This window comes from Taeniopygia guttata, chromosome 1 (assembly GCF_048771995.1).
Source record: "Taeniopygia guttata chromosome 1, bTaeGut7.mat, whole genome shotgun sequence".
Classification (NCBI taxonomy): domain Eukaryota; kingdom Metazoa; phylum Chordata; class Aves; order Passeriformes; family Estrildidae; genus Taeniopygia; species Taeniopygia guttata.
The window spans coordinates 84,595,859-84,608,440 of record NC_133024.1 but is presented as its reverse complement, the minus strand read 5'-3'; the positions used below and the strand labels follow the sequence as shown (position 1 = coordinate 84,608,440).

Genomic DNA, 12,582 nt, shown 5'->3' with positions numbered 1-12,582 from the left:
CTATTTTCCTATATAGAACTTTTGTGATAAAATCAAGAATTTTGATTTGAAAATGCTCCTTGCTATGTCTAGTATTAATAGATTTCAGTCTCTTGTTTTCTTTGTTCTGTCATTGAGACACTGTTGTTACCAGGCTGATGAAGAATTCACAGAAATTGATTCATCACTCATTTTAATAGAAGGTTCAAGTGGTGTATTTGTGATGGTGAATTCTGAAAAAAATTCAAGTTTTTCATTGCTGTGACATACCATTGAATAATTTACATTTATTGACTTTGATTTAAAGGAAATAAAATTGTTTTCTGTTTCATTCTGTCAATGAATTAAACTCTTAATAGCATTGCCACAGTCTCCCTAAGACTTTGGTGATAAGGATTATTGTTTACTTCTGTTTATCAATAGAGATCAATGAATCAGTGTATTTAGAATAGTAGAATTGAGTTCCTACTTCCATGAAAAAGAGGTATAGAAGACGAATATACTTGAAAATCCTTATAATTGGCAGTGCAAAAAGAGAGATCTTTCTTTTGCTTTTTCTCTAAATGTGAGACAGCAAGCCAGTCAATTTTTTAAAATCTAGATGTCACAGCCCTTTTCTAGTAATTGAACTTCCAAAAGCTGCAGTTCAACTTTGTAAATAATGGCTGGTCACAAATTTATTCTGACATATGTAGATGAAACAATACATGAGGGCACCCAGGTTTCCAGCACAGAAGCAAACATGCCAGTATTTTTCCCATATTCAGATTAAGTTTAGCACCAGATTTAGAGGGAGAAAAGTGGCAAGGGCAGAATTTTTGTGGTCTGACAAAGAGAATATACAGTATTAAAGGAGAAAAACACTGAAAGCTTCATAATGTGTATGATTTTGTATAGCCAGAATCTTTTATAACCAACTTAGTTATGGGTGTGCAGATTTAGAAGGATGAAATAGGCATTGGAGTATGCTGAGACTGTATATTGGGAATGAACTAATTAGTTTGTATTCTAAAAATGCTGGGATATATTTTCTGGTAGATAAAATGAATCATCAAGAATTTCATATTCAGAATCTGTTGTTAATGTTCTTTTTTTTTTGTGCATGCACCAGTAAATCTGGCAAGACTATTTGTAGTCAATCAGGTTACAATCTGAATTTTTCCTAGCGATGAACTTGTTCTCTTATCCAAAGGAAATTTGGATTTTTTTTTTTCTAGAATTACAGTAATTGGGATGATCAATAAACATTTATTTCTACAGCTGAAATGAAGCAATTGAGTGATGGTTTGTTTGGGATAATCTTATAAGACATCAAAATTTCTGTCTTAAAAAGCAAAAGCAGAAAGTATATTGGTGCTTTTCAAAAATCTCAGAGCTGCATTCCTTGGGGATAATCACTTCTGTTTTCCTGTCAGTAGTTTTTCTTCATAGCCAGAGTTTAATGAATTAGAAATCTGAATGGCACAACTGAGGGGTAATCTTAGCAGGGAAAAAAGTTAGAAATTAGCATTACTACATTCAGACTACATTTCCTGAAAATGTTTAATTGGAAGAACTGTGCAGCTTAACTGGCATTTAATCAGTTTTGTTATTTGATTTAACTTGCTTGTGCTGAAGACAACCATCCATAGAAAATCCTGGCAGGAAGCAGCAGTGATTGCCATTAAACCTTCTATGACCCTGAAATAGTCATGCTGTTATTTGATGGAAGATGTTGTTTCCCATCTTCTTTTGCAGTTGATAATTTCATAGCTGAGTGATAAGGATACAATTTGATGATACAGTGTGCTTGGAATACAAATCAGGGCAGATATCTTAAGAAACTCTTTTTCTTTGCTAGTTTTGAGATGATCATCTGTACAAGGACCTGCATTCCCTCAAAAACTGTTTTCCTTTCTTTAATAGGCGCCTGAACCTAGTTATTTGGAGAGCACTATCTCAGGAGGAAAGAGACAAGTAAGTTACCACTTTTGGTTTTCTAATGTACCTCTGAAGGGCTGTTCGTAAATATTTAGTAGTTTTTAAATCACTATTTCTATAATCAACTGTTTTAATTTTCAAATATTTCATAAATATATCTTGTTTTCAGAAATGTATATATGATATGGTGTAATATTAAATTCTGTACCCCCTTTTTGTGGTGCTGATTGTTTTTAAACGAAAGAACTTGCATTCCATTTGAATGTTGTTTCTCTATCCTTGATCAGTGTAAAGTGCAGGGCCTTGGGAGGGCAGCATGTCATTGCCTTTGACGGCAAAGTAAATCTTCTCTCATCCCATAAGGAGCTCTCTAGTGGCTGGTTTGTTAAGGTGTAATAAGCACCTTAAAAGCATGTGCTGTAACTGTATATCACTCTGGAAGTTTGTACCGTGTTAGCCTATTTTTAATATTGATTTAAGAAATTAATTGCTGTATAAACATCAGTGAAGTTAGCATCTGTTTGTGCCAGAGAATAAAGCAAAGATCAATTAATGAAAACTGAATGCACCTGAAATAGATCGTCACAGAAAAATGGGAATGAAAACTAGAATGCTTTTAGGAAGGCATCAGCTAATTAGTAAAAAAACCTTCAGTTCTGTCATTAATAAGGAGAACGAAAACCTCATTCTATTGCGGAGAGGAAATGAAGACTGTTAAACAAAACAGCATATAATGAAAAAAAAAGAAAATAGATGTCTCTTGATAGTATAGAAATTTGACAGAGTATCATCCAAAATGTTTAATTATTGATAACATATGGCCAATTATGCATGTAATGAAAAAAAAGTTGTAGCAGTTGCACAGTCTATTGCTAGAGGAGAATATAAATCTCGTGCATATATATTAATATTATATGCATAGATATAAATATTGTGCACTGATGTTAAAATATTTGGTTTGTTTTTCAGAAACTATGGCTCTGCCACTTGAATTTCTCTGTAGCTGTGTTTCTATAAGATATAGTTATATCAGATGTGATTGTTCAACCAAACACAGCAGTATCTGGATGAAATGCAAGAACTTGTAGCATACAGAAGATAAATTGGGCAAATCTGATTCTTTATTCTGCCTTCACAATTTGTGACTCTATCTGTAGAGCACTGATGCAATTAAAATTTTTCCTACTTGTGATTAATAATTTCTTAAATTTTTTTTTTTTTTTTTTAAGATTTAAAGAGGATGGGCCAGTCCAATATATACAGCATAAAGAAACTTTGCTGGAGGCTTTAGAGAATTTGGGATGGCCAGTTTCCTATGAAGATGTAAAATTATTAGAAGATGAGATATTGACAGCATTAGCATATATACAACAAGCCTCTGATCTTCAGGAAACTGTCAAAAAGGAAATTGAGAAAAGCTCAGAATCACACATAAGCAACAATAAAAAGGTAATGGGAAGAGATTTTTTTTTTTTCCCTTAGATATTCCTCTTCACTATGTATCTCTGGAATATTTTCTTCCATGATCTTAGATGATGAAGTAGAATTGTAGCATGATGCTAAATAAAATGGATAGAGGAAAGATGGTAGTTAAGAAGAGAGCAAGCTTCCAATTACTTTTTTTTAAATATTGGGGAAGTAGAAGTTCTGAAGCTTCAGAGACAGACACAAAAATTGAGCCTCTTAGAAATAAATCACAGCAAAGGATCTTCTCTGCTGCAATGATAGCAGGAAAGAGAAAGAACAGATATATTAAAGGCAATTTAGATACAAGATTTCTGGTTGGGTTCATATCTGATAAACAGGACTAAAAGATCTTCTAATATTGGAGTAATTCGCTGTAATCTTCCTTGGTACATTTCTTGTAAAAGAAAATATAGAGAGAAGAGGTGGGATTCAACTTCATTTTTGTACACTAAAATGTAACTGTCTCTAAAATGTGGGTATATGTGAACTGGTGGGCAACATCACAGCATTGTGAACTGAGTCAGTGGCGTCTGGAGCTCATTCTGAAGTGGACACCCACTTTTGGCTAGGCACAGAGGCTTATATTCTCTCTCTCCATTTCATTAATACATTAGTCTAGCATTAATACATTAGCCTAGCTACTCTGAAACTAAGATTGAAGTTAGTGTTTTTGTATATATATGTGTGTGTGTTTTCTGTAGTTTTTGAGTTTTTAAATTCCATTAAGACTGCCCATTTGAAAACATTTTAATGTCTTCATAAAATAGATTATCTTGATTCATTTTACATTACTTTGAAAATATTACATTGCTGCTAGAGCTATTTTGATTATTGATTTACCTATGCCATATAATGTCCCAATACAAGAGCAGCAGAAACATGTTTGTGTTTCATTTGTTGACTGTAATTTTACTGTTGTCTTGGAACAACCAGTGTGTGCTCTCAGACATGATGTGATTAACATTGTGCAATCACTTATCCTGAGTCAACCTGCTTTAGGAGCCTAATCAGAGCAGCATCTTCAGTAATTGCTAATCTGCAACTGAAAGGCTTCAAGAGTGAGAGTCAGAAATGCAGATGTAATTAGAATTCTGTTTATATAGTAGAAAAACAATGGGAAAAATGAAGAAAAATGAGAAGGCTTTAAAAATTTTGTTGAAGGTTTTGCCAACTGTGATTTTTGCCCACAAAAGGGTATAGAGAAATAAACTGCCAACGGAAATACATTACAGCTAGGAAATAGCTGATATGGCACTGAATGAAATTTGTCATTGTGACATCATAGAAAAATCACAATTATCATGAAACTATTCAACAAAGCAAACTTTTGAATTTCCTGATTTTTTTTCACTAAATTTTAAATAAAACACCTTAGTTTTCAGCTCTTTCTTTTCAGGCTCTTTCATAAAAATGGGCTAGGTCCATGCAGAATGGGCTTGTTCCCACTGGCACCCAGGGAAGAGTGGTGGTTGCTTGACTATGGAGGTGTCAGGATTATGAGAACCCAAAGTTTGAGCCAAGATACAGGAGATCTGTGGGTGTTCTTCATGTCTGTTCTCACTTATAATAGGAAAGTGCAAAGACTATTCTTTTTGAAAGGGAATTTTAAAAATGTAGCAGATATTGGAAGAAGTGAGGAAAGTATCCTTCACCCATTGTGGTTTAATGCATTGCCTTCAACAGAAACAGAGCGAAACATGGTAAAAACTCGTGAGAATCAGATGGGGCTCTTTTGTAATAAAAATCATCAATGCCAGAAATGGCCACTCCAACAGTGTCTGGGTCAGTCTTGCCGAACACCTAAAATCTGTGTGAGACAAAAGAAAGATGGATTTGAATTTAGACAGTGCTTCTAAGCCACCTGAATTCTGCACAACTTGGAATACTCATTGTGGATGCTTGTGTCGTCTTTAGTATTTGGATTAATGTGGAGTGCTGGAAGTTGCCCAAGTTATTAGTCAAGCAATACAAATTAGTTGATAATAAATATTCAGCAGCAGCTGTCCTTTTGGAATCTGAGGAATTAAGTAAATGCTTTACTCAAATACTTTTTTGTGTCTGTGGAACTGTAGGTCTGCTCTCAAATCAGCCTTTGTTGAGTTACACTTCAAGCAGTCAGTTAAGCACTGTGAAGAGCCCCTGGTTTAGTCTGAGTTTCAAAACCCAAGCTGTTGATATAATTAATATTCTGTAGGGGTAAAGAATAAGCTAGAAAATCCCATATATCTCCAATTTAAAATATCTCCTTGTCTCTTTTGTGTGTTTTGCTTATTTTTAGGACTTTTTTTCTAGGTTTTTTTGTGATTTTTGAGGAGGAGTTTGAAAAAAAGAGATTGTGATAATTATAGTGAAACTGAGAACAAGAAATTTAGTCAAAGTTATTACTATATTTTCCATCATTATTGACTATTAGGGAAAATCAAGTATCAAATCAAATACTTCTTTTAGGAAAAAAATGTCATCAGAAAAAGAAGCAAGTCATACACATCTTAGCAAACAGGGGTTTTATTAAGAGTCTGTGAGGTATGGTCATTTTTCAGAACAATTTGTAGATCTGTGGAAACGTTTGAGGTTTCAAGTTGCATATTTTTATGGCTCAGAAGAGATCGATGCCTTCAAATTTTTCATGAGGTAGGCTAATAAATATTCTTAAAATTAATGGTGAAATGGATTCATTTAATGGTGAAAATAAATGCCAAAATTTTCATTTAGTGGTGAAACTGATTTATTATAAGCAAATTTTGCACTTGGTTGTAATTTATATTTAGGAACATTATTTTTGCCATTCTGCTCACAATAATTAGTTGCATGAAGAGCCCAACCTAGTGCGGCAGAATAAGGGACAGTGGCAGGTCTGGAAGGTGTGGTATAATATTTTTCTAAACTGGAATGTTTTAGAATGGTTGAAAATGTCAAATTAATTTTGAATTTATAGTAAATAAACTGTTTTTCCCAGACACTTGAAGACTTGTTTGAACATTTTTTGATTTTGTTTTTGATTTTTTAATGATTCATCCCATACAGTGAGGTACTTCTAATGCAAATCAGATTATTGTGAAAACTCTCCTATCTGGACAAAAGAAATGTGTAGAACAAATTTTCTTATTCTGGAAAAAGATCTGATTTTTCCTTACCTCATCTTTTAATAAGAATTGTGCAACTTTGTGACATTTTTTGTAAAAAACAGTAGCCAGAACACATGAAAATATAGGTATTGTTATGACCATACAGAACAGGATTTTATAGTAAAAACTCTTATATGGGTACTTCCTGTACTTAGAACTATTCTGAAAGTTTAAAGTATTTCCAGTTTACTGTGAATTCTGTACAGATCTCGTAGCATTACATTGCTTCTGTTTTTAAGTAATTCCAAAGAATAGATTAAAGCTGACCGCATTAGCTGTTGTAAAGAAATAATTGTGTCAAATTACAGAGACTTGAAGAAGAGAGTGGGAAGGTGAAGTCTAAGACAAGACAAAAATGTCAAATCTTTGTGACTCACAAAGGCCAAAAGCTAATTGCAAGATCTGATATCACAGGATTTTATTATCCAGGTATACATTTTTGTCCACATTTTCAATATTATTTCGTGTTCCTTAATACTGATAAAACATAAGTTGTGGTCATCATTAACTACTACTTTCTTAATGACATTTACTATTACATGTGCATATTAATGAAAAATGAGTATATGTTTTGTATGTGCACATCTATATATCTATATATATATATATATATATACACACATTTATATGAAGACATTCAATTTGTAAAGTTGGAGAGCAATTATATGTTTGTCTGTGAAAAGTATGGAAGGAAATCATAAGCCAAGCTTTTGTGTATATCCAAAAAGATCACTAAATGCTGCTGCCTTTTTGTTGAATTTTAAGTCAGAGTGGTTAGTAGGTAAAACTCAGTTCTGTTATTTCACACAAAGAATATTAAAATATTCTTTCTCTGTGTGTATGTGTTTATCTTTGTGCTGACTTTACTTGTTTGGGATTTTTTTCTAATTATATATTTTTAACCGTGGTAGTAGTTTTATTATGTTAACTGTCAGTTTTATTATATTAACCTGATCAGCTTACAGATTTCAGACCTGTGCTTGAAAAAGACTTCATTTCCTTTTTATAGTACTATTAAAACTGGTTTGTTAGGCAGGGGTTTTTAGGTACAAATGTCTCCTTTGCCCTAGCACAGCTTACAGTAGCTGAATGAAAACGAAGTATGTAAAGTATAGACATGGTGATGTGTGGCAGCCTATAAGATTTTTTAAAAAATAATTATGACAAGGGATGAAAGAAAAATAATTTGAATATTTTATTCTGTTGTTTTTCAGGAACTGTGATAAAGAATATTAGTTCTACCTGTGTACTTGTTGACTTCAGCAATGGGAAGAGCTGTTGTGTCCCTGTCAAGTTCACTATACCTGTGGGAGGTGCTCTTCCATGCCCACATCTGCAGGTAAAAAATTATCTTTTTTTATTATTGCAAATACGCATTTTATATTTAAAAAGATGAAATTAATTTTATATCTATGTAATAAATTATGGATTTTATAAAAAGTCTTTTAAATACATTTATTTTAAAGAGTTTTTCATTATAGTAATATGCTATTTTCAACATGAAGTTTTTAATTTGTTTGAAGCATGTTTTCATTGTAATTCTATTCCTTTATTAAAATTATGTGTTCTAAATTAATCTATATTGTTTTCTTGATAAAACATGAATTTCTTTTAGCCATAGAAGGAAGGTGGGCTATTTATTAGTAGAGTTATTGTTTCCTAGCACATAGATTATAAAGGTAAGAGAACCTTTGATACTTAGTGTGATTTACAGCAGGTTTTAACCATTTGGTTTCCACAGCATGTTTTAAATCCAGCAAATAACCACATACTAATGCAAATAACAGTAGTAAAAAAATTATTATCCCAGTTCAATTTCTGCTTTTCTTTAAAATTTACTATCAGCTATCTGTAATCACAGCTGGGGTTTTTTTGGTGATTCTTATTTTGCACACTAAGTATGAGATAAAGGCAAATCCTGATGTAGTAGCTCCTAATAACTCTGTAAGTTCTGTATCCAGGTCTAGAGACCTGCAGAATTTGATATAAAATTGTGACTTCTGCATTAGTTTTAAAAACAATTTTGGATAAATAAATTACATCTGGAATTATCTAAAATTCCCAAGGTTGTTTTAAAAGCTTGTTGAAAGCCTTAAAATTTGCATAGAATTTGCAAGGGAATGCAGTTTGTAAGAGTTTCCTCATTCAGTTCAGCTTGCTAGCTAAGCCCAGGTACATTTAGTAGAGCTCAGTCCTTTATTTTTGTTTTGTGTTCTCTCCCCAATTCAGTGGAAATTGTATGATCAGAACATGCAAGGACAAAGTTCTTCTTTTCTTTCAATGGTCCATAAAACTATCTTAGAAGTTATGTCTTGTAAAGCTCTCAAGTTACATGGTTCTTGCATTGATGCTTTCCTGGGGCACAGGTTGGAGACTATGTGTTTGCCAGAATTGGGACACGGGCAGAAAATGCATGTTATGTTCCTGCCATTGTCATAGCAACACCAGAGAGGGTGGAGACAGGTGACAAACTCTACACAGTACTGCTGTTCAACAACAGGAAGGTAAGTAAACCTAGAAGATTATACTAGTCTGTCTGTTTTTGAAGAGGCAGATAGAATTTTCCAGGCTAATGAGCTCCCTGTACCAATCTGAGTCTCCAGCTAACCAGAGTAAATCACATTTCAGAGTGCAATGAACAGCTCATGTAATAAACCTCAACAAAGAAATTCTGTCAGATAATTTATTCATAAATCATACTCTGTTCTTTCTTCTTTAATACATTTGGTGGCTTTCTCAAGTTCCATGCTTCTAAAATAAGAAACATAGGGAGTTATAACACAGTCAGTATAGTCTGAAATTAATTCCATTATGTTTGTTTGGTTTGTTTTTTGTTTGTAAGCCATTATGATAATTTTACTACATTTTTCACAGCATGCATTAAAGAAAATTTACTTTGTATTTGAAACTTTTATATTAATTATCTTTATTGGGGGCTGATTACAGTTACATTTAAACAGTTTATTTTTTATGCATATGTATCTTCATTGCTTTTGAGATCATTTGCTTTTGAGATTTCGGTTTAAATTAGATGAATATTGATTGTGTTATTGCAGGAACACTGTATAAGAAGCGAGCTCATTAAAATCAGCCAAACCAAGTATGCCTATTCCTGTCAGTACATAAGAATGATGCAAACAGTGCATTATGAGATGTGAGTATGTTTGAACCTAAAAGTACTCAATTTTTAAAATTTGAATCCTAAATGTTGCACTTTGAGTTCAGCTATGCTGTCAGGTTTCCATTTGTAGTACTTTAACTACAGCTAGTGTTGACTGGCTACACATGCAGCTAAGTTTATGTGAGAATTTACTGCCTCATTTTCATTCTGGAAATATTGGTGGGATCTGATGTCTTGAAGCTTAGTCCCAGAAAGTTGTTAAGTGGATTGCTGAAAGGTGAGATGGAGTTTCTATTTGTTGTAGACCTTATTTTCATTTTAAAATACTTACTGTTATGCAAAGCTGCACATAAAATTGCAAATTTTTTCTAAGATACTTGTTCATCTTCTGAGCTTAAAACTGGAGAATGATGGAGAGAGAGTGTGTAAGATGAGTACGAGCCCCTACTTAGGTTCTGCAGAATTAATGTGCAGCAAGATATGAAGTATGCACTGAAAATGCAGTGGTTCTAAGTGTTTATGGATTATATTTTAATCTTGTATTAAGTTCTAGTTTAATCCAGTTGAAATTGTGACAGACTTCAGAGCACTAACAACCTCAGACAACCTTAGGATGGACAATAAGATCAGAACAATCATCTAGGGATATTTATCCAGAATACATTCCCAACCTACAATTTGGGATTTAAAATTTCTCTGAAGCAGAATTGGAGTCTCTGTATTAAACAGCCTTGATTGAATTTTCTTCCATGAATTTGTGCAATTACTTTTTTTGAAACCATGTAAAACTTCATCATCCATAGCTTCTTCCCAGGAGGAGTTGCACAGTTTCACATTTTGTGTGAGACAACATAATTTGGTTTTGAGTCTTTCATTGCCTTGACATCTACAGGATGAAGGGTTTCCTCTTCCGTGTAGTATGAGCACTGCTGCAAAGGAATCATATAATCTCCAGCTTGGGAAGTTTATCCATACTTGCTAAGTGTACCTCCATGTACCATTTTAAATATGTTTTCAACAGCCTCATTATTTATTTACTTTCAAAATGATGGGTTATAAATTCACTCAATCATCATGCCATCACATGGCACAGGATTGCATCCAAATGGTTGAGTATCTCCAGTGAGGAGACTGCACACTCTCTCTGGGAAGCCTGCTCCAGTGCTTCTTAATTTTCCAGTGCTCCAGTGCCCACAGATGTTCTTAATTTTCATTGAAATGTTCTGAGTATGATTATAATCATTAAAGATTTAATCTAAAAATTATGGGTGAGGGTACCAGTTGCAGGCTGATCTATGGCTTCACTGAGAATGATGGAGTGAAAAACTGAGATTCAAGTCCTGTGGTTCCCACATATTTTCTAGTAGTGCTCCCAGTACAGTTTGAAACTCAACGTTCCACCAGCTTGCAGCCACAGCACACAAACAAATGAATGCCCTCTCTTTACTGAGCAGAATTCCAAACAGAATACATCAATGCCTTTTCCCAGGCCACATCATTAATATGACAGTAGCCTCTTCTCACCAAAAAGCAAACCTGAAGACCATGGTTTCCTTCTTAATGCCAACAACCAGTTGAAAAGAGACAGGTGTGTAACTGGTCTGAGTACCAGCAAAATTGGCAGAAGTCTTTTGACTGAGTTGGATTGTATTCTGAGGTACTGTATTAAGAAAAGATGTGATTAAATGCATGAGCAATAAGAATAGTGTCCATTCTATATGCTTTGTTTCATGAATTAGTGCTTTAGTACAAATATTCAATCTCCAAACAGAATTTATTAGCAAGCTGACTTGTCATTTTTATATACAAATGAGGAGAAAATTTTTGCAGTGGCAAACAGAGGAACTCTTTGGAGAATTAACTGAAATGAATGCACTAAATGGAGTTTCCCTTAGAGCCTCTGCTTTTTACGAGGGCATGGAAGTGTGCTTTCCAATGAAACTTGTTCTTTATTATATTTCTAAAATAAATCCCTACCTCCTATATCCTACTTAGAGGGGGACACTGCAGCATATTGCTCATGGATATGCAGAGATCTAATGAGAAAGTGCTGACATCGTTGATAGGAACAATCCAACAGCATTATTTAATTGTAAAGGAATCAAAAAGTCTGAATGCAATATAATATTAGAACCTCAAAAAGAGACAACCTGTTTGTGCTAAGTGCTGGAGTAGTAAGGGAAAGAAAATGAAAAGGCACGTCCCAGGTTCCCATGTTGACAGGAAGTCCTCAGTGTCCATAGATGTATTACAATAGCTTGGCTAACTCCAGCTCTGAGTTCTTTGGGATTGTCTTTTAATGCTTTTGTGGTGTGTATTAGGGGTTATGCTTAACTGACTAATCTTTAGAGGTAGTAATATAGCTCTTATGATTTTAGTAATGTTCATGAGACATTAGCATCTATTTGGGGCATTTTCCTGCCATCACTGTCAAAAGAAATAATTATGGCAGAACAAACACTCTGCAAATGTAGCCAACAAGTTCCATAAGCAAAGTACAACACTGTGTAATGTGGACCCTCACAGCAAAAGGGTCCTTTTTGTCCACATCCTTTCTGGGGTCATAAGAGGCAGATAAGATTAAGGGCCAGGGCCCTGTTTTAGGCTATCCTTCACTTATTCTATACATAAAAGGGAAACTGAATTGTAGAACATTTATATCACTGTCAAATGGTCAAGAGTGTGATAAGTCCTTCTCTTGTCAGTACTGTGAGATGTTGAAAAAGGTGAAATCTATGTCTTGTGAAAGAGGCTTTATGAGATAGGTGCTTTTAGCTTAGCGGATTTCCTTTTCTGGTTTTCCAGCCTGGATCATGAGACTACAGAGCCCTGCTCTTGCCCACCTGTGGAAGATGAAGAAGAAGAAGCAAAGAAAAGTACAGTAAAAGAAAAGAGGAGGAGAAAGAAAAAGAAGAGGACAACAGTAGACAAAAGGCATCCTAGGGAGACAATGTCAGACTTGGATAATCT

At 34.0% G+C, this 12,582-nt stretch overlaps 1 protein-coding gene across 1 annotated transcript in view; it reads left to right on the top strand.

The window, feature by feature from the left end:
• Nucleotides 1-12,582, top strand: part of VWA3B (von Willebrand factor A domain containing 3B) — a 62,798-nt gene that overhangs the window by 46,929 nt on the left and 3,287 nt on the right. Inside the window, 7 exon segments of the mRNA XM_072932356.1 lie at nucleotides 1,885-1,935; nucleotides 3,129-3,348; nucleotides 6,800-6,920; nucleotides 7,706-7,830; nucleotides 8,858-8,995; nucleotides 9,548-9,645; nucleotides 12,418-12,581. Coding sequence (XP_072788457.1) covers nucleotides 1,885-1,935; nucleotides 3,129-3,348; nucleotides 6,800-6,920; nucleotides 7,706-7,830; nucleotides 8,858-8,995; nucleotides 9,548-9,645; nucleotides 12,418-12,581 — 917 coding nt within the window.